The sequence below is a fragment of the Nilaparvata lugens genome, chromosome 5 (assembly GCF_014356525.2).
Source record: "Nilaparvata lugens isolate BPH chromosome 5, ASM1435652v1, whole genome shotgun sequence".
Classification (NCBI taxonomy): domain Eukaryota; kingdom Metazoa; phylum Arthropoda; class Insecta; order Hemiptera; family Delphacidae; genus Nilaparvata; species Nilaparvata lugens.
In genome coordinates this window covers 70,876,483-70,903,130 of record NC_052508.1, presented here as the reverse complement: position 1 = coordinate 70,903,130, position 26,648 = coordinate 70,876,483, and the positions used below count along the sequence as shown (strand labels likewise).

At 35.5% G+C, this 26,648-nt stretch overlaps 1 protein-coding gene across 1 annotated transcript in view; it reads left to right on the top strand.

Annotated features, from left to right (window-relative positions):
• Window positions 1-17,249, top strand: part of LOC111045546 (probable methyltransferase TARBP1) — a 38,544-nt gene extending 21,295 nt beyond the window's left edge. Inside the window, exons 7-11 of the mRNA XM_039429593.1 lie at window positions 3,107-3,286; window positions 6,309-6,495; window positions 7,417-7,910; window positions 15,552-15,741; window positions 16,668-17,249. Of these exons, the coding sequence (XP_039285527.1) occupies window positions 3,107-3,286; window positions 6,309-6,495; window positions 7,417-7,910; window positions 15,552-15,741; window positions 16,668-17,239 (1,623 nt within the window). The 3' untranslated portion in view covers window positions 17,240-17,249. The remainder of the gene's footprint in view (window positions 1-3,106; window positions 3,287-6,308; window positions 6,496-7,416; window positions 7,911-15,551; window positions 15,742-16,667) is intronic.
• Window positions 17,250-26,648: the final 9,399 nt, after the last annotated feature.

Genomic DNA, 26,648 nt, shown 5'->3' with positions numbered 1-26,648 from the left:
ATAACGTTTTCCGAGACCGTTCACGCACAGCATCATCAAGTATTCTTGAATCATTCTTCGTTATATTTATGCTGAACTATTGCCTTTTGCTTGAAAATAAAAACGAATATCGCTACGTAACTAGCCCTTGGCAACAGATTCAAGGGAGGCGGCCATGTTTGGGTGTATATAACTTGACAGCAATTGAAGATCTGGCCGCACTGATTGATCACAGGGCGTCTGGTTGGGATGATAAGCTGTTGAGCTCTATGAAAGTTGTCCCCCTATAATATCTTCCGTATCTTATGATATGTGATCGGAGGTTGAAAGAAAAATTATCCTTGTAGAAGAATCACTTTGTGGCTGCAATATATTCAGTTGCTACTAGTAGTTCTGTGAACAGTAGACCTCACGCAGTATTCTCATCCACATGTACCTGATTGAAACTATAGACCTTATGGAAATACAGCAATAGACTGGCTTCTCCACACATCTGTGTAATCACTTGTCAGCTGATTTATGATGAATAATTCTATAGTCTGACTTTTACTCTAATATTGGCGTATGAAGGAGGCTCCTTTTTCCTTTTATATTATCCTTGAAATGCAAAATTTCCAAAAACCTTGTATATTCGTCGACGCGCAATTAAAAAAGGAACATACCTGTCAAATTTCATGAAAATCTATTACCGCGTTTCGCCGTAAATGCGCAACATATAAACATTTAAACATTAAGAGAAATGCCAAACCGTCGACTTGATCTTAGACCTCACTTCGCTCGGTCAATAATGTTGATTGATAATATCAGTAATAATTATCAATATAGGTCTGTTCATTAGATAATGTTATATTGTAATATACTATGTTATAGTGTGAAATTGAGTGGGTACATTGTAGTTGTTTTTTTTGTGTGTCTTATTTTTCAGGTTTTGAACTGGAATGAACTTTGATTCGTACTTTCAGATTTTAGTGTGAGACTATTTGACCATGCTTATTGAATTTGCTAACTTGTTGCTTAGTTGTCGAGATTAAAGCAATTTTCGTGCATTTTTGAAATACAATTTCAATTTCATGTTGAAAAAGCCACTATATTTGAAAATTGTACGAGCATTGACTTTTTTGCTGCTTTGGCTTTTCCACTGGAAGTTATGCTCGAAGCTCGTGGAGAGGGAATAATTTTCAGTGAAAAGACCACAGTTCGAATTACGACGTAACCGGGAAAACATGTAACGGTGTGCGAGCCTCGGTCCTCTGAATGGATCTGTTTTCCATTCAGAGGGACAAATTGACAAGTTCTCGTTATATTATCATTAATTTTGATCTAGTTTGAAGAATAAACCGATAAAATTAGTAGAAGTAGAATTAGGAGATTATTGTGTGGGTGAATCTGAGTAAAGTATAGAGGGTTTTCTTAAATCGTATGTGAATGTTTCTAAAGAGTCGAAGTTTATCAAAGTAGTTTAGTCTTCTAATGGAAGTTTAGTCCAAAAGAGTCGAAGTTTAAATTATAAAAGTGGTGAGTGCCAAACTTTTGTTGTTTTCGTATTATAGCTCAAAATTTATTTACATAGAATGAGGCCCGAATTTAGTTGCAGCAAGTTAGCAAGTTCCCAAGTGTAGAAATTAAATATTGAATATTCCCTCTGTTCTAAATCAATTACTGGATAAATTTGTTTTGAAATTTGAATGTTACATGACTTTGATTAATTTGTTCGATTTAGAATTCTATAAACCTGACGTTAAAATTTTGAAGTATTTTCAATGAAATTCCTGGCAACTATAGTTGCTAGAATAGGTGACAATTGAATAATGATGATAATCTGTGCATTCGATTGAACAAATCCACTATAAGCTCCCAACCAATCAAGGATTCAAACATTAGTTTAGTAGAATATTTTCAGCAAATATTATAGAGCAGTAGAAATACCCCCTCCATTTACATTGGTGCTCAGCGGTGGTATAGACTGCAAGAATGTCTATCAAACCATATGTATTTTTATATATTTAATATTTTGGAAGATCAACTAAGTCATAAGAGAAAGATATCATGGGCTACAACTATTTTTATCATCATCATCATCATTGGCATCACAGCCCATACAGGGCCTTAGCCTCCACAACCACATCCTTCCATCCCTCTCTACATTCTGCTGTTCTTCTCCATCTTCTTACACCCAGTCTCCGCAAATCCACCTCCACATCGTCACCCCACCGCTTTCTTGGTCTTCCTTGTAGTCTTCTTCCTCCGGGTTTGCCTTCAAGCACCATCTTTGGCACCCTCCCTTCCGGCATTCTGCTCACATGACCAGCCCATCTCAGCCTCATACTTTTCACAACTGATAAAATACTTGTCTCCACGATCAATCTTCCTAGTTCCTCGTTTGTTCTTATCCTCCATATTTCATTTTCCTTGATTGCTCCAAAAATTCTTCTTAAAAGCTTTCTTTCCCATCTCTGTAGCAGACCTTCTTCTCTTCTAGTTAATGTCCAAGGTTCGGCCTTATACGTTTCTATTTGTCTTAAAATTGTTGTGTAAATTATACATTTATTATGTTGTGTAATTATGGCTCTTTATGGATTTCTGTGAGCCTTTGTATGTAAAGAAAATGAATAAATAAATTTTAATTTTGCCTTTTTTTGACACATTCCTGGACTTGTGGATATTCTGCAGGGCGAAGTAGACCATATTTCCGGACATCATCCTAGCATCCACTTCTTCAGCCACATTATTTTCTTCTGTTATTAGGGTGCCTAAACACTATTCTTATACTCCAATCATATTCTTCAAATGCGTTCGGTTGAATGTAAACTTTAAGGTGCGTACAGATATTCGCGCCGCGAACATGAGCAATTCACTTTTAATCAGCATGTATTTTTACAGAATTTGTATTTTATAAATTCTGTATTTTTACAGAAACAGTAAGATACAGATATAAAAAGCTTGGCATCAGCTGATTAAAAGTGAATTGCTCATGTTCGCGGCGCGTAAATCTGTACGCACCTTTAGATTTACAGTAGGCTACAATATGGAAATTATTGGATTCTCCAATAATCTTCAAAAAATCAATCTCGGTGTCTTTCAAGTGCAAATTTTTCTAATATCGTATTTGCGATTCTTTCAATTGCAGTTTGTTCTGAGCAAGTTATGGTCGATAAATGAAGCAAGTGGCTGGGGAGAGGAGCACAGAGTTGTAAGAACATCACTTGTGAGAAGTCTCTCCAAAGGAAGCGCCATCAAAAACTTACCAAAATTGGAGTGTGATTTCTACTTCTCCAATTTTCATCCAATGAAACATTTTTCGTTGAAGGTAATCGTCATTCTTTTCCAGTTAATCATAAATTCATAGAATTCCATCTGTAACTGGTTGGCCGCTGTGGCTTCGTATAAAATGAGCGCTGCTATCCAGAGATTGTCAGTTTGGTGTAAGGGTAAGCATTCCTGACTAGCAATTGGGAGGTACCGGGTTCGATTCCCGGGCTGGCAACTAATTTTTGGATAGTAGTTCTCATCGAATTACCATCTAGCTGTTAACCCTTTTGATGTCTGCAGTAGCAGAAGTCTTCGGGGTGAATTACAGCATTTATTTAGGATTTTCGTTAAATAATAATTATATATTAATTAGCATTTGAATAAATGCATTCTCTATTCAATTCCATCTGAATATACTTTGATCGGTTTTATCTCAGGAAATTAGAATAGTGATTAATAAGATTTCTTCTAAAGTCTTCTTTGAAATTATCTTCTTCCAGACTATAATTTATTCCAGACTCAACAAGAAAGTTGTAGAAGTTTTTGTCTGTTTTGTGTCCTTTAAATCCTAATTTGTGAGGTTTGGGTGCGTTTTATACGAAAACGTTACTGGTTAATTTTTCTTCAAAATTGGAGTGATCCGTGGTCTAGTGGATAGAGTGCTTGCGTAACAGCATAGAGATCCTGGGTTCAAACCCTCTCATTACCAAACGTTTTCAACCAGATCACTCCCGTTTTATCGGATGAGCACGTTAAACTGTCAGCTCCGGCTGAAGTATGCCAGTCGTAAGGCCCATTGATGGCTCAAATCATATATTCAGGCGGTGGGACCTTTCCGCAAGGGACTCCCCACCAACAAAAGCCATACGAATTTACTCTTTTTTCTTTAAAATTAAGTTTTAAACAATATTACATGATTCAAAATACCAGTCATCAATAGGGTATCCTATTTCTATCCCTTTGAAGTTGAAAAATTGAGTTTTTTTAGCATAATTTGTCCATCATCTCAATAACCATCAAAGTGTGCAACTCACACAATTCAAGCTTTTAACACTTTTTACTAGTTTTATTGGATTTCTCAGCTAGTTTTACATAAGAATTGACCACTCAAGTAGGCCTACCTTCATGAGGACGCCAAAAAATTATAAAATTGAAAATTTGAAGAAAATGTTAAATCTTCCGCTATCTTTATCTAGGTAACAAAACATTCTAGGACCCATGTTTACAAGAACCTTTTTCTTTATTTTGATGTAAGGAAAACCTCACAAAGTTTTTCGGTCTATTTCAGATAAGAAATATAATAAATGCCTGATATACAGACATTCTGTATATCGTATGGATAGGTATAGTGAGGTTCACGTTATAATGGCAGTGGAGAATGATAGGAGAAAAACGTTGCCAATCCTCTGTCTTGTCAATGCCTTCTATTGTCGATAGCTGATACAGGTTCATCGATGTAATATTAACTGTTCATTCTCGTTTAAGATAATCAATTATATTTTATTAAACAATAAATTATATTTTTCAATAATTTCATAATGAATCTTCATAATTAAGATTAAACATTTTGTTAATTAATAATCAATTCTACATTGTTAAAAGACGATCTGACAACAGAGCAAAGCGAGAAAGAGATAGCGCTATCTGCTTTGTTGAATTATTATTATTATTATTATTATTATTGTTGAATGATAGACAAGGATTGCAATACCATTGCTAATCAAACACTGCCATTATAATGTGGACCTCACTATAGTAAGCTACCTCCGTATAGTTTTGAAGTAAGGAAACCACCCACAAAGTTTGTCAGTATACTTTAGAAACATTCTGTGTAACTTTGTAGATTGTTGAGAGTAGATAAAATTGTTCAATATTCAATTAATCTCATAAGTTCAGCGTATATCACAATCAGCCTTCTGTATGTTTCAACAGCTTCAGGTATATTTATCAACTTAGGTTGAATGTTTGTCATTATTATTTATTTGTTTTAAAATTTATGAATTTAGGGCTACCGTACTTTCTTGTATTTATATAATAGAATTATAGTACCCTTTGAAATTAATAAAATAATGGAATACGAATACAAATTATAACATTATTTTATTAATTTCGAAGGGTAGGGTAAACCAGCCCACGTTGGGTCACCAAAATTCAACTTGGACAAAAAAACACATTTTTTAATTTTATATTTATTGTATTTGCTTACACTTTCATCCTTGAGGATGGTAACTGCATTGATCGTCAATTGATTTTTTTATTGCAAAAACAAATTTTTGGGGAGTGTCCCAACCTGGGCTTAAGATCGGCCCACGATGGGACATCCCTTGCCCAGGTTGGAATATTGAATTAAAAATGAGCAATTCATTATTTTTGTTAATTTATAACATTTTATTATAATTATTGATAGTATAAATACATTATTTGAATTTTTTTTTAGTTAAAACTATTACCAAAAGTCATGTGCACAAAGTGTGTTTGAAATGGCTACCTCTGAAGCTACATTACAGGCTATAATCATATATCATATTTATTTATAATTTATTTCATTGATATGTAGCCTACATTGAGTAAAATAGGATTCAGAAGCAATGCTTATTGTTATAATATGAGCATATATCATGATTGCAGTGTCCCAATGTGGGTTGTCCCAATGTGGGCAGATGGTCATGGCTTTGTTATAGGCAAAATAACTGGATTAAAAATAAGAGTACAATAATGTTATATATGTCAAAATATTCATAAAATAATACAGAATGCATATTAGCTGTGAGACCTATTTTAAATAATAAATGTTTAAAGTAAAAATTGAAATTCCTCTTCTCAAAAAAAAGCTTTGAGGTTAAAAAACATATTTTTAATTTTTTCTTAATAATGACTGGTGCTACATCTGAAATTATTATGTCTGTAATTAAGGCTATAAACAGCTGATAAAACATCGCAGTCGTTGCCAACCTAACACTTACTAATTTCTCACAACTTGAAGTGTCCCAACGTGGGCTGGTTTACCCTACTATAATTCTATTTTTAAATTTAATCTAATTTATTTGTTACTTATATTTATTATTAATTTTTGTTTTCAGTCTATTTTTATCGAATTACCACGCTTATCGAGTGTGACTCGAGACGAGTGGTGTTCTGAAATGGTGTTGGAAAACTGTTTGCACTCGAGTCGAGATTTGATTGATCTAGATGACCCAATCACTGTTTCTGATGCGATCAAATCACTAGCTGACTGTGAACCTGCCACTTGGACTTTCAAAACTAGAGGTTTGTGCGTCTTTCGATGTTTTTGAAAACCTTTTATCAGAGTTGCACTGGAAACATTTGTGATATTCTGTAATATTGACTTGAAATTCATAAATATCGTGAGAATTGATTTTGAAGACTTTGGACTTATTGTAAAAAGTAAACTTCAAAAAAATTAATCTGGGGATGTGAAGTCTGGTGACCTCCAATGCTATTATAACGTGGACCCCACTATCGGATTATCGGTTTGAGTCAGGACTTCCTATATACCGGACCTGCGCCTACAAAAAAATGGCCGCCGTATGTGATGGCTGGTATTTTAAACGGGAACTAGAAGAACTGAGATTTCGACAAACTGAGACGCTCTCTAACAGCTGATTAGTGATTTTTTCCAGTAGGAATTTCTATAAAACATACATACGTCGGCCATTTTTTTTTTTCTAGACTTAGGTCCGGTAGTATATAGGAGCGTAGAGAAACAATACCGTAAGTAGATATCCCATGGTATAGGGAATTTATGTCGCAACTTTTACTGTTATCTCAAGCCGTTTTACTGTTTGTTGGGGTGATAGTGTATGAACGGCACAATTTGAGAGACTACCAGCGTCACACAGCTGCATAGGAAAGAACTACGTGAACTATCGGCTTGGGATAACAGTAAAAGTTGCGACATAAACGCCGATACCATGGGATATCTACTCATGCTATCGTTTCTCCATGATAGGAGGTCCTGTTTGAGTTAACAGTGAATTTGGAACTTAAACGTCATACACCATGGGATATTTTTTTGTATTCTTATTTCTATATTATATATTCTTGTATTTTTTTGCTAACCTTATAAATAAATAAATAAATAAATATTTTCTTATGCTATCTTATCTCATAATTACTTGCATATCTCAAGCCATATTTTCTCTATAGTTACTTAAATTTGTGTTCCAGAATCAGCAGAATGTGCCAGTGAAACGGACATCATCCAGAAAAAGTTTGTGCCTTGGCGAGACATGCTGGCAGACGAAGAGAGCAACATTCCATCAGACCAGAAGCGAGAGAGAGAAGGCCTGATAGTGGTGGCCTCGCTCATAGACCGGCCTCCGAATCTGGGCGGTCTGTCCAGAACCTGCGAGGTGTTCGGGGTTTCCGAGCTTGTCCTCAACAGTCTCCACTACCTCACCGACAAACAATTCACCAGCCTGTCGATGTCGTCAGAGAAACACGTTAATATTACCGAAGTGAAGGAATACCATATGGCGGACTACATTCAGAAGATGAAGCGGGCCGGGTTTACTATCGTTGGGGCCGAACAGACGCCCGCCAGTGTGCAACTTACACAGTTCAAGTTTCCTTGCAACACTGTGCTCATATTGGGCAACGAGAAAGAGGGCATTCCTGCCAATATGTTGCCGCTTTTGGATGCTTGCATTGTAGTGCCGCATGTAATTGGAATGGTGATTTCCTGTATTACAGGACTTGTAACTTTTATGAAACAGGCCTCTGATTTTTACTCTTATATTGGCATATAAAGGAGGCTCCTTTTCCTTTTATATTATCCTTAAAATGAAAAAAATGTAAAATCCTTGTATATACGTCGACACGAAATTTAAAAAGGAACATACCTGACAAATTCATGAAAATCTATTACCGCGTTTTGCCGTAAATGCGGAACATATAAACATAGATGAAGAGAAATGCGAAACCGTTGACTTGAATCTTATACCTTACTTCGCTCGGTCAAAAATACTTTTAAATGGCTCAAAGTTTTGTTTTTGATAGGTTAGAGAAAAGTTAGCATACTTGTAGTTCTGTGAACAGTAGACCTCGCGCTCAGTAAGTTACATTGTCCTGTTGTTATGTTTTCTCAAAAATTAATAAATAATTTATCAATTTTTTCAGTTCAGTGGCAGCAGTCGAAGTGGAAGGTTGTATTGTTGTAGCTCTCTTATCTAAGCTCTATTTATTGCATACAAAGCGATACTATTGTTCAAAATGTTGTGCAGTGAATGCAATTGCGAAGTGTCTGATCGTGATGTGCTATTGTGCTGTCGTTGTAAAATTGATTATCACTTCGAGTGTCAAAATTTAAAAGAATCTACTTTCCGAAAAATGTCGGCTGAAACAAAATCGAAGTGGAATTGTAAAAATTGCAAGTCAGTTAATACCGGTACAAGTTCGACAACGTCAACGGTCTTATCAACCACCGATAAGATATCTCAACAAGCTTCGGACGGTAAGAGTAGCAGTGCTTCACTTTCGCTATCGCTAACCCAAGCTGACCTTGAAGCTATCGGTAAAATTGTTAGAGAAATGATTCAGGCGGAGCTATCTCCAATCAAACAAGAATTCAGTGAGATTAAGAATTCGATTGAGTTCATTTCTAACGAATTTGATGATTTCAAAAATAAACTGTCTGCTTTTGGGAATAAGGTAGAGGAACTCAAAAATGAAAATAATTTATTGAAGGGTGAAAATGTTGAATTGAAATCGGAGTTGGCTTCTATCCATGAATATACGCGTAGAGACAATTTGATTATATCCGGAATTCCTGAAACAAAGAATGAGTCAATCTACGAGATTTTCAATTGTATATCAGCTGCGATTAGTAGCCAGCTAACTTCAAAGGACTTGAGCATCGCACACAGGCTCCCCAACAACAATAAAGCTAAAAACAATATTAAACCAATAGTAGTGAAATTCGTCCGTAGACAGGACAAAGAGTCTTGGCTAGCAGATTTCAAAAAAATGACATACAAGGACAAATCAAATTGTGGTCTTCCGACAAGATCTATAAATAAATCGCTTCCTGATGGCAAAGTATTTGCTTATCAACACTTGCCACCGCTGCCAGCGCCCCTTCTTCAACTACTCCATCAGGTACGAGGTGTCGCCTTACAAAAGGGCTACAAATACGTGTGGTCGAAAAAGGCAAGGTCTTTGTCCGCAAAGACTCCAACCAGCCGGCAATTATAATAAGTTGTAAGGAGGATTTGAACTCTCTATAAATCCAGTGTCAACGACTCCTATTGAGGACTCCTATTTTTGTACCTTATTTGATTCCCTATGCCGTTTGAGGACCTTAATGAAAATCAATTTATTTGTGATAGTTATGATACAGTGCTAATAGAGGATTTTTTAAGCTATAGAACTGCCAACTCTTATCACGTGAATATAATTCATATGAATATTAGGTCTATCAAAAAGAATTTTGATGAATTCATCTATTACTTAAACAATTGTGAAACTAAATTTGAAATTATAATATTATCCGAAACATGGATTAGTGAAGACTCTGAATTTGTTTTCAATATAGAGGGTTATTCTGTTGTAAATAGAAATAATAGATTCACAAGAAGTGATGGTTTATGTGTATTTGTGAGCAAAGATATTGATTTCAGGATATTGATGTAGAACTAGACAACGTAAACTCAATTATAATCAAATTTTGTTTCAATAATTCATATTATCAGTTGATTGCACTTTATAGATCTCCTTCTTTAGAAATAAATGCCTTTTTGCTAAGTTTAGATTTGTATCTGCAGAATATTAGTAAGGATTTATCGGTCATTGTAATGGGAGATATAAATATTAATATAATGGATGAAAACAATCTAAATTATCTGACTAATGAGTACCTAAGTGTATTGCAATTAAATGGATTCAAATCATACGTAAATAAATATACGAGATCTTTCAATAATGTCAATGGGCAAGTTAACAGCTGTATAGATCACATATTTTTTAAAAGTGGATCAAAAAAGTCTGTGGATGTGCTAGGTGCGATTTTACAATCAAATATCACGGATCATTATAGTATTGTTTTCCATATCAGACAAAAAGACCATGTTTCCAATTCTAAAACTATCCCCAGTAAGACAGTAACTAGAATTAATTTTGATAAACTAAAATTAGATCTTGAAACTCAGGGTTGGGATGAGATTTATGACAATTTTACCGATGATATTGACACCTTAGTTGATAAATTTACCATCAAGATAAATGAAATTATTAATAAATGCACAGAAACTGTTAATTATTCACACAAAAACAGACCCTTGAAAAAATGGATTACTCCTAGTTTGATTTCAGCCATTCGTAAAAGGGATAAAATGCATATTAAACTGAATAAACAACCGTTCAATATTAAACTTAAACAAGACTACATAAATTACAGGAATATTTTGAACTCATTAATAAGGAAAGCAAAGAATGATTATTACAACAACAAATTTGCAGAGTATAAAAACAATTCCAAGAAAAGATGGGAGTGTATTTCTGAATTGATGGGAAAGAGAGAGTATATCAAGAGCCTAAAATTGATCCAAAAATTTTAAATAATTATTTTGTGAATGTAGGAGTTGAACATGCAAAAAATTATTGGACTCTGTAAACAATATTGAAATACCACAATCATTAAATGCACCTCCAGTAGATAGCATGTTCCTGAGCCCAACTTGTGTAAACGAAATTTTAGAAGTAATCGGAGAACTGAAAAATGGTGCTTCTCCAGGGGTAGATGGTATCAGTACTCATTGTGTCAAATTAATAAGTGAACATATGTTCTCCCATTAGAACATATTATAAATAGATGTTTTTCAGTGGGTTATTTTCCGAGGGCGTTTAAATCTGCAAAATTATTGCATTGTACAAGAGTGGTGATAAGGCAAATCCAGAAAATTATCGACCCATTAGTATTTTGAATGCTTCTCTAAAATTATGGAAAAGATTATTAAAAAAAGAATGTTAAATTACCTAGACATCAATAATTTCCTAGAGAAAAATCAATTTGGTTTTCAGCATGGAAAGTCTACAACTGATGCAGTTATCCTCCTAACTAAATTGATAGATGAAAACTTCAACTCTAAACAAAAAACATTGGCTGTATTCTTAGATCTAGCAAAAGCGTTTGATACCGTCCCTCATAGCATTTTATTGAAGAAATTAAATAATTGTGGGATAAGAGGCTTATGTAATGAACTTCTGAAAAGCTACCTTCAGGACAGAAAACAAACATTAAACTTGAATGGTACATCAGTTACAGATCAATCATCTAGTTTTGGTCTACCGCAGGGTACAGTTCTGTCCCCGGTATTATTTTTGATCTACTTGAACGATGCTCTAAAATTAAAAATACCACATTGTACCCAAATTTCATTTGCTGATGATACAGCCTTAGTTTTTTCGGGTGAATCCTGGCACCAAGTATACCAATCTGCTAATGAGGGTTTAAAAATTATGAAGAATTGGATGGATAATCATATTCTAACTGTTAACTTGAAAAAAACAAAGTATATCACCTTTTCTCCGACACTAGCAGGTCAACCTGAGGACTCATTGCATTTGAAAATGCACTCTGATCCTCACTGCTTGAATGATGGGTTGAACTGTTTGTGCCAACAAATTGAAAAAGTTAATTCTATAAAATATTTGGGAGTGATGGTGGATAGATATTTGAAATGGGATACTCATATGAATTACCTATCTTCTAAACTTAAATTTCTTATTTATAGTTTCTACAAAGTAAATCAATTGAAAGACCTGGATGTAAAAAGATCAATTTATTTTGCGTATGCCCACTCGCTGTTTCAATATGCGATTGAAGCTTGGGGTGGTGCATATGATTGTCACTTTAATAAAGTCTTCACACTACAAAAGCATCTTATAAGGGCAGCACTGGGTAAACCAAGACGATACCCAAGCAAGAAACTTTTTGAAGAATTAAGTGTTCCCACACTAAGACAGATGTATGTAACTAGGATTGTTTTGCACTTAAATAAGAATAGAAGTAATCTAGAAATTAGAAATATACCGTACCAAACTCGTTCATTAGCATTAAATAATTTCAATATCAACTTAATAAAACTAGTAGTTTGTCGACATCAATTCACCTATCTTTGCAATATATTTTCAAACAAAATTCCGATAAAACTAATTAATTCAAAAATTACTAAAGCACTTATCAAGGAAATAAATGTATGGGTTAAGCAGAATATATATTTTACAATGCCTAAATGTTAAGAAATCTATTCATGATTCTTTTGAGTTTTGAATGTCTTTCTATCTTTTGTATTATTTATGAAAATTGATTAAGCACTGGGATGTGCTCACAACTGAAAATTTCATTTTTTATTGTATTCTTCTTCATTAGTTTGCATTTAGAAGATTTAAATGTAGGCTGTATGACTTGTTTTTGGTTATCATCTGTATAATTGGTTTTAACACGAGATTATTCAATTCTTATCATTGTATTATTTATAAGAAGACATGTATTATTTACAAGAAGTATTACTATAATATTTATTACATAGGTATATATTTTTTTCCTTTTTTCAGTATTGCTATAGGCTATTTCGTACTGTTTGCTTTATGAACTCACAGCTAGCGCACAAGTTTAACTTTGCTGGCTGTGCCAAATCATTCATGTTTTGTAACTATTATGTAAAAATTTGGCGAAATAAACATTCTTATTCTTATTATTAATTTAAAATGTCTAGAAAAAATCCTTACTAAACATAGAGCTTTCTGTCCTATCCTACCGTGACGTGTCGTCGCGGAATGTGAGTGTGAGCACTGCTATCAGGTCTGGCTGCAACTATCTACAACGTTCCTAGTATATATGTCGACGCGCAATTTAAAAAGGAACATACCTGTCAAATTTCATGAAAATCTATTACCGCGTTTCGCCGTAAATGCGCAACATATACAGAGAAATGCAAAACCGTCGACTTGAATCTTAGACCTCACTTCGCTCGGTCAAAAATACTTTTAAATGGCTCAAAGTTTTGTTTTTGACTCATAGGTTAGAGAAAAGATAGCATAAAAAGATATCCCATGGTATAACTCATTTATGTTAAATGTATTTTCTGTTTAGTTTTTTCTGTCACCGATTAATGTGATTCACCACGTTTCTGATAGCTATCTCCATTTTCGTAGTAGTTGATTATTTTATCTTTCGCTCCCATCCGTATTGGCACTATTGGTCAATCTATACTATGAAATGAACAACATTTAGATGAATTTCTTGTATACGTTGCTTAATGTAAAACATTATAATGAACTATGTTCCAAATTTCAAGTTAATTTTTGTTAACTCAAACCGATTAATGTCGACTACTTTCGATTATTACTGTTTTAGCGGGGTGAAAGTGTAAAGGTGCGTACAGATATACGCGCCGCGATCATGAGCAATTCACTTTTAGTCAGCTGATTATATCTGTATTTTACAGAAACTGTAAGATACAGATATAAAAAGCTTGGCATCAGCTGATTAAAAGTAAATTGCTCATGTTCGCGGCGCGTAAATCTGTACGCACCTTAAGAAAGGCACAGTATGAGAGATTCACTACTATAGTGAGGTCCACGTTATAATGGCAGAGTTTGATTAGCAATGGTATTGCTATCCTTGTCTATCATTCAACAAAGCGGATGGCGCTATCTCTTTCTCTGTTGCCAGATCGTATTTTAACAATGTAGAATTAATAATTAATTAACAAAATATTTCATCTTTATTATGAAAATTCATTAAGAAATTATTGAAAAATAAAATTTCTTGCTTAATAAAATATAATTGATTATTAAACGAGAATGAACCGTTAATATTACATCAATAAACCTGTATCAGCTACCGTATATAGAAGGCATTGACAATACAGAGGAACGGCAACGTTTTCCCCTATCTTTCTCCACTGCCATTATAACGTGGACCCCACTATAGGATTATCGGTTTGAGTCAGGACTTCCTATAGTGTGGTCCACGTTACAATGGCAGTGAATAAATATAGAACATAGCGATGCCGATTCTCTGCATTAACTAGTTATATTTCTACACTGTCAAAAACATAATTGTCATCGTTGTGGACCTAGAAAAGGATAGTACCACCGGCTTTGTCGAATGATAGACAAGGATAGCAAAACCAAAGTTGACCAAGTACTGTCATTATAACGTTGACTCACTAAATATACTGGACCTGCGCCTACAAAAAAATGGCCGGCGTATGTGGCGGCATTGATATTTTAAGCGGGAACTAGACGAACTGAGATTTCGACAAACTGAGACGCTCTTTAACAGCTGATTAGTGATTTTTTACTTTCCTTGCCCTATTACCATAGGTAAGGAAAGTATTGCTTTCCGAAAAAAAGTTTCAAGGTCACCTGAGTACAAAAAACTGGTTTTTGGGTATTGGTCTGTATGTGTGTGTATGAGTGTATGTGCTTACACTTTCATCCTTGAGGATGGTAACTGCATTGATCGTCAATTGATTTTTCTATTGCAAAAATAAATTTTTGGGGAGTGTCCCAACCTGGGCTTAAGATCGGCCCACGATGGGACATCCCTTGCCCAGGTTGGAATATTGATTAAAAATGAGCAATTCATTATTTTTGTTAATTTATAACATTTTATTATAATTATTGATAGTATAAATACATTATTTGAATTTTGTTTTAGTTAAAACTATTACCAAAGGTCATGTGCACAAAGTGTGTTTGAAATGGCTACCTCTGAAGCTACATTACAGGCTATAATCATATATCATATTTATTTATAATTTATTTCATTGATATGTAGCCTACATTGAGTAAAATAGGATTCAGAAGCAATGCTTATTGTTATAATATGAGCATATATCATGATTGCAGTGTCCCAATGTGGGTTGTCCCAATGTGGGCAGATGGTCATGGCTTTGTTATAGGCAAAATAACTGGATTAAAAATAAGAGTACAATAATGTTATATATGTCAAAATATTCATAAAATAATACAGAATGCATATTAGCTGTGAGACCTATTTTAAATAATAAATGTTTAAAGTAAAATTGAAATTCCTCTTCTCAAAAAAAAGCTTTGAGGTTAAAAAACATATTTTTAATTTTTTCTTAATAATGACTGGTGCTACATCTGAAATTATTATGTCTGTAATTAAGGCTATAAACAGCTGATAAAACATCGCAGTCGTTGCCAACCTAACACTTACTAATTTCTCACAACTTGAAGTGTCCCAACGTGGGCTGGTTTACCCTACTATATTCTATTTTTAAATTTAATCTAATTTATTTGTTACTTATATTTATTATTAATTTTTGTTTTCAGTCTATTTTATCGAATTACCACGCTTATCGAGTGTGACTCGAGACGAGTGGTGTTCTGAAATGGTGTTGGAAAACTGTTTGCACTCGAGTCGAGATTTGATTGATCTAGATGACCCGATCACTGCTTCTGATGCGATCAAATCACTAGCTGACTGTGAACCTGCCACTTGGACTTTCAAAACTAGAGGTTTGTGCGTCTTTCGATGTTTTTGAAAACCTTTTATCAGAGTTGCACTGGAAACATTTGTGATATTCTGTAATATTTACTTGAAATTCATAAATATCGTGAGAATTGATTTTGAAGACTTCGGACTTATTGTAAAAAGTAAACTTCAAAAAATTAATCTGGGGATGTGAAGTCTGGTGACCTCCAATGCTATTATAACGTGGACCCCACTATCGGATTATCGGTTTGAGTCAGGACTTCCTATATACCGGACCTGCGCCTACAAAAAATGGCCGCCGTATGTGATGGCTGGTATTTTAAACGGGAACTAGAAGAACTGAGATTTCGACAAACTGAGACGCTCTCTAACAGCTGATTAGTGATTTTTTCCAGTAGGAATTTCTATAAAACATACATACGTCGGCCATTTTTTTTTTTCTAGACTTAGGTCCGGTAGTATATAGGAGCGTAGAGAAACAATACCGTAAGTAGATATCCCATGGTATAGGGAATTTATGTCGCAACTTTTACTGTTATCTCAAGCCGTTTTACTGTTTTGTTGGGGTGATAGTGTATGAACGGCACAATTTGAGAGACTACCAGCGTCACACAGCTGCATAGGAAAGAACTACGTGAACTATCGGCTTGGGATAACAGTAAAAGTTGCGACATAAACGCCGATACCATGGGATATCTACTCATGCTATCGTTTCTCCATGATAGGAGGTCCTGTTTGAGTTAACAGTGAAATTTGGAACTTAAACGTCATACACCATGGGATATTTTGTTGTATTCTTATTTTTATATTATATATTCTTGTATTTTTTTGCTAACCTTATAGATAAATAAATAAATAAATATTTTCTTATGCTATCTTATCTCATAATTACTTGCATATCTCAAGCCATCTTTTCTCTATTCTTATAGTTACTTAATTTGTGTTCCAGAATCAGCAGAATGTGCCAGTGAAACGGACATCATCCAGAAAAAGTTTGTGCCGTGGCGAGACATGCTGGCAGACGAAGAGAGCAACATACCATCAGACCAGAAGCGAGAGAGAGAAGGCCTGATAGTTGTGGCCTCGCTCATAGACCGGCCTCCGAATCTGGGCGGTCTATCCAGAACCTGCGAGGTGTTCGGGGTTTCCGAGCTTGTCCTCAACAGTCTCCACTACCTCACCGACAAACAATTCACCAGCCTGTCGATGTCGTCAGAGAAACACGTTAATATTACCGAAGTGAAGGAATACCATATGGCGGACTACATTCAGAAGATGAAGCGGGCCGGGTTTACTATCGTTGGAGCCGAACAGACGCCCGCCAGTGTGCAACTTACACAGTTCAAGTTTCCTTGCAACACTGTGCTCATATTGGGCAACGAGAAAGAGGGCATTCCTGCCAATATGCTGCCGCTTTTGGATGCTTGCATTGTAGTGCCGCAGTACGGTCTAGTCAGGTCACTCAACGTGCATGTTACCGGTGCTCTTTTTATATGGGAATATGCTAAACAATATAAGTAATACTATGCCACTCTTGTGTGTTCAATTACTATGATTGTTACCCTGCACTTGATTAGTCTTATGTAGGCAAATTATTCATTTTATTTTTTATTTATTCATGGACAATAGGATACAACCCAGGTGTAAACAACAGGCATTCGCCCAACTGCTTGAAGACTTGAGATCATAAAAACAATATTGTTATCTTTTCATTAAGAATATCGGGGGACCGAGCTTCGCTCGGAGTAAAAAGCATGAAAAAATTATTACGACAGAAGAAATTATAATATATATAATTCATAGTTCATACAGAAATGTTCTATCGAATCACAGTCAATTGATATCAATTATAATATATATAATTCATAGTTCATACAGAAATTTTCTATCTAATCACAGTCAATTGAGATCAATTCCCAGATGAATGCAAAAATTTCTCTCACAAAGGCCTAGTTGCACTTAAATTTTAATCCTGATAAATTCCACATGAATCAAATCAGAGAAGATCATTTCAAAAAGATCGCTTCTCTGATTGGTTCTACTGGAATTAATCAGGAGTAAAATTTAACCGGCTTTTGTGCAACCGGCACCAAGTACCTGATTGAATGATTACAAAAGTTCAAAACAGCTGAGTCATAATTTTATGTCAGTCCCACACACATGCACTCGCTCACTCACTTCAATCATCAACAGATGACGAAATTATCTTCTGTTTTTCCAAGGATGAATAATTATCATCCTTTTCATGTCGTTCAGCGAGTTTTCCCAGGGATGAGACCTAGTGCAATTGAATTTTTATATCATAAACCTAATATGTTCCAAATTTTGTGAAAATCGTTAGAACCGTTTTCGAGCTGGTTACATACATAACCAGATAACCATATACAGAAATTGCTCGCTTAATATAATAGGATATAATAGGATAGTTTCATTCAAACAAAACTCAAGTTTCAAAACTCATCTTCAGTTATGAAGCTATGAACTCTGAGACTTAATCATATTAAAGTTTCAATCAACATTGGACAATGAACTAACAATGGACTTACTAACTGGACAATGAACAACAATAAACTAATTTTATTCAGGATGAGAAGAATTTTTTGCTGCTAGAGCCTGGTTTTCTCATTCCAATATTGTTACGTGAAGAAAGCCCAGGATGGCCCCTGAAGCCTCGGAGTCTGGGACAATCTGTCCCTCCCCCCTACAACCTCAAAATGAACTTAAATGGATAAATAATGAGAAAAATTAATAAGATTCAACACCGTGAAAATTCAATTATTAGCGTACCTTATATAGGTTTTTTCAATTATTCCAAGCTCCCGCTTGGTTGGTAATCTTTCAATCTTGAATATGTCAATAAGATTTTGATTGAGTAGCCGATTATTTTTGAAATTGACAATTGTCTACATCCGATACTTATTGTGGCTGTATAACCATATACGGTGAAATTATGACAGACTGATAGTAATTTGTCTAAAAGAAATGTTGCCTACTGATATAGCTATCATATATACTGAATATAGCTAATCATTCATTCAAGTTAAAGGATTCAATTTGCAGTTATATTCACCAATATTGGCTTCAACTGATAAAAAACTGTTTAGTCTCTAATGTGATTGATCAAGTAAAGTTTATTTGATCAATTGACTAGGAAGTGAATTATTTTGACAAATCTCTGTTAAAACTTGATCGAACGTCTTGAAAATTGTAATGTCTTCAAATAGAAAATCTACTCTGGTGAGTCATTATCATTATGCAACACCTGAACCAGTAATATAATTTAATAAAAAAGGTGTTTCAAATGAATCTTTCAAAGAAATTTAAGTATATGATAGGTATTGTGAGTGCACTCTTAAATTGCTTAATTAGGTTGTGTTGTGTCATGTCATAGCCACCTCTAATACCTCTGTATGTAGGATATTTGATTTGATTTGATTAATATGTGAGCTTCCAGGTAAATCATAGCGGTAGGGAATAGTGGATATGATTATATTACTCTCTATATATGCTTCAATCACCTCAATTAACCCCTGCATGAATGCTGACTTGCAGATCTCATCAGAGTTATTATTAATACTATTAGTACCGCCCAAAACGACGACCCAATCTTTTTGTTGGCAGTTTTTGACCTCACTTGGGGAGAGCATCCAGTCAGTCAAAGCCTCAAGCCTTGCCCCTGGAAGAATGTGGGCAACACAAGAAAACTCATTTGGCAGCAAGGAGCCCACACGCTCACGCAACCCCCTACCATGACTATCAGCCCACAAATGCAGTCTTCTATCTAAACCAAACCCACTAAGCGAACTGACATCTCTGCAGGCAGCATTAATCAAGGAGCATGATCTGCGGAAACTATTCAAAGCCAATTTCGCCAAACCAACATTCTTTCCCACATCTGTCAATAGCTTTTCATTCAATTTCAAATCATTTGCTAGTTCAGAGATCTTATTAAGAAATACATTTTTCTTATCAAGATTATCACTAATAATATTTCCCGCCGCACCTGCCTTCATCGCTCTGCAGCTTGACAAGACAGCAGCAACAGAGTCCTCCCCTCCTTCTTTATCGTCTGTTTGAGTCCCAAAATCAATAGTTGTCTTATCATTCAACTCCATAATAATCCTATCATTAACAATGGACCGATCAATTGCAGCATGCCACTGCACTAACAAACGAGCATTTTCCTCAGACAATGCCTGCATTTTCCCCTTCAACTCCCCAACATTAACAGAACATTTATCACAAACATTATCAGAATTGTTTCCCTCATAGCAAACACTTCCATCGAGAGAGTGAAGTGAATGTTGCTCGTACTCAAATCCAGTATACGGTTTACCCTTATTATCATATACTGGTGTAGAAGATAAGGCAGCTCCGGATGAAGCCAACAACGGGTCAATTAAAACTAGGTGGGGGCGATCCCGATCAGTATCCTCATCAATGATCACTGATAAATCAACATGTTCAACCGTTTTATTATTACATTGCGGGGGATGATTATGTTTATGTGAAGCAGCAGAATCTATTTCTATTATTTTAGATATTGCTTTGTCAGTTTTTAGAGACGCTTTGCACGACTTTGATAAACAACGCCATTGAATCTCACCAGAAAGATTCTCAAACGATTTTCTATAGGAAAAGTCACGGTAAATAAGCTTGGTGTTCCCTTTATTTGTCAGACTGAGAGTGAAATTATCCATTTCCCAATTGAGTAATTAAGCAGAAAGAGAACACTACAAGACGTGTCGTAGATATAGGAAAATTATGCGTTATGATATTGTAGGCTACCTATCTTATAAAGCACACTTATTGATTTCAATCTACTATTGATTTAGGCTATTTAATATTGTGATATATTTTTATAAAGAAGGAAAGCAATAATTCTTAAATAGAGTTATGATACTGTCATTCAATTGGAATCACAGAAGGGTATTTAAAATGCAAGTGAAAACATAATATAAAGAGAAATATGAAAAGAAAAATTGATAACAGAACAAAAACAGTCAAGCAATATTAAGGTCCGTTTCTTATCTATAGGAGTATACTGTCCTAAAACGAGCCCGTTGACACAACAATCACACTTTTCTGGAAAGAAAGTTCAGCCGATAAGATAAGAGATAGTGATCCACCACTCGAGTCCACCCTCGGTTCGAATCAGACACGAAGCCGGTTGAAAAGGAAACTCAGGTGACGGGAGCAGCCGAACTGTATCGCCTCTCTCCTCTATAATAACCTCTAGACTGTGTATTCCAAATTAAGGTTTAAAGCAGTTTTGGGCGAATGCCTGTTGTTTTTACCTGCATTATATCTATTGTTTATGCATAAATAAATAAATATTATGATCCCTAACTGAAATGAAAATCCTTGACTTCCCAAACACTTATAAAATACGTATAAATACGTAATTTAATCTATTACGGTATTGGATTTTGTGTGGAAACAAAAATGTGTATTCACTTTATTTCTAGGTGATCCTGATTATAATGGCAACTTTTATTCTGGAACATAGATTGGGAACTGTCATGGTAGCAGGTATGCCTATGCCAGGAAAAACTATGCCGCGCCAAAGGTATCATTCGTCATTTCAAAATTTTTTTGCTAAAAGGGGTATGCCCATAACTTATATATATAAGTTACATATCCATAATATATTCAGTTCAAAACTTATTCATTAATGTTGAAGTCAAGACAACAAATGATCAAATGAGGTACATGATTGGAACACAATTTTTGATCCCGCAGCTCTGTTCGTTGAGATAGTTGGGGTGTAAATATTTCAAAAGTCCCAACCCCTACACTCTGTGCTCAATGGGTGGGGATATTAAATTTAATGGTACCGGTACCAATTCTTCATATATCTTGAAGACTTTGCGTCTCACGGACATGACAATTACAAATTGTCGCCCCAAAAATACGTCTTAATTTGAAGAGATATCAAAAAAGTGCAGAGGACCTAGGTATATTTCTTCAGCTTGTCAGGAAATTTGTAGAAGAACGAGAGAGCGTTGGGGTCAAAAATTGGGTTCATAACATTTCCCTCTAGAGCTTTCCATTGACACTGGACTACACTGAGATAGAGTAGTGTAGATTGTGAATAAAAATAGTAATCTAGCCTCCTTAGATTTCTTTTTTATTTATATTCGAAAGTTGCCCTAAAGAAAAAAATACAATTTGATAGTGTAGATTGATATCGATATTTATTTGATTTACCGATCAATGCTGGACTATGAGTAGGCACGCAGCATCACCACTTGCTTGAGATACCAACCATCTTGACTTAATGCCTCTATTCTAACGTAAATGATTCCATATATTTTCAGAACGTACGGTATAATGATAAAATTGTAATTTCTAATAGTAAAATGTTAATTAATAGTAGGCCTACAGTATATTATAGAGAAACAGCCAACCCAAAAACACATTTTGTTATCAAATATGCACTTGAGCTGCGTTTACAACAAAGTTATTAGGTAACAAAATGTTAATAACCTAATCCTTATAGATTCTATTAGATTGAACATAACTTATCATACACATGATGAACATATGTGTTTGTCAAGTTCCGTTCAATCTAATAGTATCTATAAGGACTAAGTTATTAACATTTTTTAATAACTTTGGTGTAAACGCAGCTTTAGAAACCTATCTGTAGTCTGACGTCTGAGTCAAATGAATAAAAAGATTGAATTCTTCAATGTTGTTTTCCATCACGAACTGCTTATTATTAAATCACGTTTTGCTATTAAAAGATTGACTCTTGAACCTATCCCAACTATCAAATGAATTACGCTACTGTTTTTATAATTTTTTGATTCTAATTAATTTTTTCTATCATATTTCAGCACTGATGAAGTGAAGATAGAAAAGGCTCCAACGCCTGAACCTGATTATTCACAGGCTTTTCTTGACATTCTGGCGGATTACTTAACAGCTCATGACTAAAATCATTTTGATTAAAATTATGAAAAACTTAGAACCTTCATTCATTTGCTTATTTACACTTTTAATTCATTTGTAATTTGAATCAAATAAAAATATTGAGCCTTGCGCCTCCAAACCACCAAATACAGTAGTTACGGTACGTTATTGTTTTTCTAATTTAATTCTAATTTTCATTTTTCTATCATATTTGACCACTGATGATGTAAGGATTGAAAAGATCATCAACTCCTGAACCTAATCATGTGTGCAGCTTTCCTTGAAGTTCTGCAGCAATTTTTAGCTCATGATCTAATGACATTATTAGAACTGATAAAATTATTACCTAATTCTTCAACATATGAAATTAATGCTTGAAAATAAATATGATGTTTGGAGAATATTCTACGCACTCAATTATTACCTCCTTATTCAATCTTTCAATAGTTGAGGGACAATATAATGTATAAATATTTTGAAAACAGTGTAGGCCTATCCTAATTATTGAAAAGACGAAGGATTCTCCAAAGCATACTATCGTCCTATTTTTTTACCACCTACCCTATCAAAAATATTTGAGAAACTTATTAGAAAGAGAATCTTAAATTTCTCAGATGGTGACAACTTTTTCTGTCAGCAACAGTTTGGCTTCAGGGAGGATTTAAGGGCCAAGCCACACGAGGCGTTTTTTCAATCGAAACGACAGGACAGGAACCTCTCCGATTCGCTCCTTGGGTTGGCGTATTAATAGAGGAGGATCTCTCGAATCAGTCAATTGACCGATTAATCAGTCAATCGGAGAACTTCCTGTACTGTCGTGTCGACTCGTCTGGAAAACGCCTCGTGTGTGGCTTCGCCCTATTAGGTACTGAAAATGCATTCTAGCATTTCCTGCAGAATAGTTTGAACAAGAAACAAGGTAATAATGCAGCTGGTTTGTTCATTGATATCAGTAATAAGGCATTTGATTCTGTTTTATCATGATCAAATCACATGGAGCATTGTTGTAAGCTGTACCGTACCTGGAAATCTACATGAGATAGAGCGCTCTTGTTGGTCTGAGATTGTAGATCACAAAATTACGTAGTACAGAGGGATTTTGAATTATACATTCAAATGGTAACAATCGGAATATATTTTGTGGATCAAAAACGAAAGTTCATCAAAATTGTTTTTTCTCGAAATTTCACTCATTTTTGAAAAATAGTAACTCATCAGTGCTCATTGTTATTGTTATTTTTGAAAGGACGGATTGAAGGATCCAAAGGTTCAAAGAACCCCACACGTCAACCGGAGCTTATTGTGTTTTCCAAGTAGCCTACGCTAGTTGGGTTGGGCAAACCAATACCGTTGTCATTTACAAGATCAAGGAGTTTTTCACAATGCATACACCTTATTCATCACCTGGTTGCTTGCAGCCTAACAGAGCACTTCTCCTTGCCCCTAGTCTCTCGCAATTTAGTGAAATAGGCAGTCTCTTCAGACTGATTGGTCCTCGTGACCTACGGCATGTGATTTCCACTCCTGGCCTTCTTTGTAAAGTCTGTGATATATTACTTTTAACATGAAGAGGAGAAACCCATTTCTCCCTCCACAGTTTGTAGTGTAGACACAGACAGACATCCTGCGCACAATTGGATGCGCTGTGTCATTTTGCTTCATGTTCTTGTGATGAAAACATCTCTGTAACATACACAAACCAATAAACCTGCTGACCAGTACACTACTTGGAACATTGCCAGCAATAGCTGGAGGGGAGTGTTGGTGCGACGCTGCAAAGCTCTCCCACACAGACACAAAAGAAGGAGAATGCTGCTAGGTAGTGAGAGTGATTAGTGGAGGATAGAGCGTCGGACCTCTCCGTCTTCGAGAAAGAGCCATGTTAAAAGTAATTTATCTCGCACTTTATATCCTTCCATCAAGAAAGGGGTCGCCAATGCCTCTGGGGCTCCTGGCCAACCTCGACTCAGCCTCATATATGACCTATATTTATGCCTAGAGTTTCACCCATCTCTGGTCTCTTGGGTATTTTCTTTTTGCTCCTCCGAAACTTTGCAGGGTCAAAAGCCTCACCTCTCCCAAGAAGTTTTGCCTGAATGGCCGCCCTTCTTTGGCCTGAATGGCCGCAGTGATTAGATTTGGTCTCTCCACCCACAACTGCTCGGTTGCTCTATTGCATCCTTATCAGGAATTTCTGCAGATTCTTGCTTTTCTGGACTTCTGAGAAGCTCATCCTTCCTTTTTCAGTTAGGATGGTGTGATTGAGCTTAAGTCATCATGTGGAAGCCTTCTCTATGTTGGTAGCCTCTACAAGAGTGCAATGGAACCTCCTGTGTTCCTGAAGCACCTATATTTCAGATTGAGGCATCTGCCCTGATGGTGCAGATCCCGATGGGTTTGAAGGCAAGGCAACTTCTGGAGTTGCCTTGGGGTTTTCCCACGAGCAGCTAGGGAAGGGGAGTCAACCCAGACAGAGGCCCGCATGTCCAGGCAAGGCTTAATACTACAGGAGGGCGCCTGGTATCCTGCACTGTCCACATCATACTCAGGGTTGGCCTGACAATAAGTGAGAATATGACCAAGGAAAACCGACAGATAGAAAAACGAAAGAAAGGATGTGAACAAAGCTAAGTGAATTGAAAAAGTGCCATTCTAGAAATGAAAAGTTCCAAAGCATACTTAGAAGGAGAAGAAGGGCTTTGGAAAGGGGGCCGCCTTTTAGTTGCCTCCCACGACAAGCAGGGATACTGTGGGTGCATTATGGTTTTCAACAGATTCTTGAGTAGTAGCCTACGATGCTCGACTCAAAGCTCCCCCGACCCACAGGGGGCCAGTGCTCATCGAAGATAGAAAGTTCCTAATGATCTCATTATAATGCCATAATCTAAAAAAGGCAAAAGCATTTTTTTTTCCAATTGCAGGATTTGGGGGAAATAGCTTAAAACTGAAAAATGAAGCGAAAATACGAGGTTTTTGGACCACTCTGTATCTAGCACAAGGAAATTTTGGATGAAAAATTGGTTCCGAACTTCTCTTTTGTATCCAAACAAAATTAGAACTACAATATAAATGGCAGGTACACATTTATGTCTATATCGACTGGACTATTATTCTATTGTAGAATTTAAATAAATAATTTGTAATTGTAGTTGAAGAACGTTCAACTGGAGCGCTAAATACAACTGCTCAAATTGCACATGCGCATTATGACGCAATATTCTGGTGGGAGTATATTCTCAAGTCAGCTGTGAGCTCTGTCACTTCTCATCGTCTGCTCCTCCTTCCTTCCATCTTGTCGTTTGTCTTGTTCTGTGCTTCTGTCATTATTGATTTTGTAGCCTTGTAATTTGTATTCACACTTTATTTAACTCACAATTTTGTAAAATTTTAAAGATCTATTACCTCGTAGTTGGGGATAAAGGTTTGTCAGTAAGTCAATCTTGTCACTAATTTCCATAACGTCTTCAAAATCAGATTTTTCTATTCAATTCCCCTTCCCCTTCCAAATGTTCTACGATGACGTATTACGCAGTTACCTTGTGCTCAACTACCTGTGAAGTGAAACAGTTCTCAGCTCTCTCCAAATTACCTTCACCAGTCGTGTCTGAATTGGAAATCCAGGAAGAGAAATCGTCGTGTCCTCATTTCAGAGCTTACAAGGATGAAAGCTTCCAGAGAAGAAAGGTCTCCAGCTCTATACGAGTAAGTTCAGTATTTTCCATACAAATGTTTTATTGATCTGTCATCCATGTTATCTGTATTGATCTGTCGTTATCATTCACTTTGACATTTGAGTAAACTACATCTTTTCGCTTCAAGTTTCAATACTCCTTGAATAAATGTAGAGGCCTATGTTCAATTAATAACTTATTAAGAATAATTGAATTTAGTTAAGCTTTTACCTCTATAAGTAGGTCACACCTATATTTTGTGTCCTGGGAATGGATATTGGAAACCCATTCATTTTCAGTGAGTATATAAAGATGAATGTCTACTAAATAGTGTAATATAA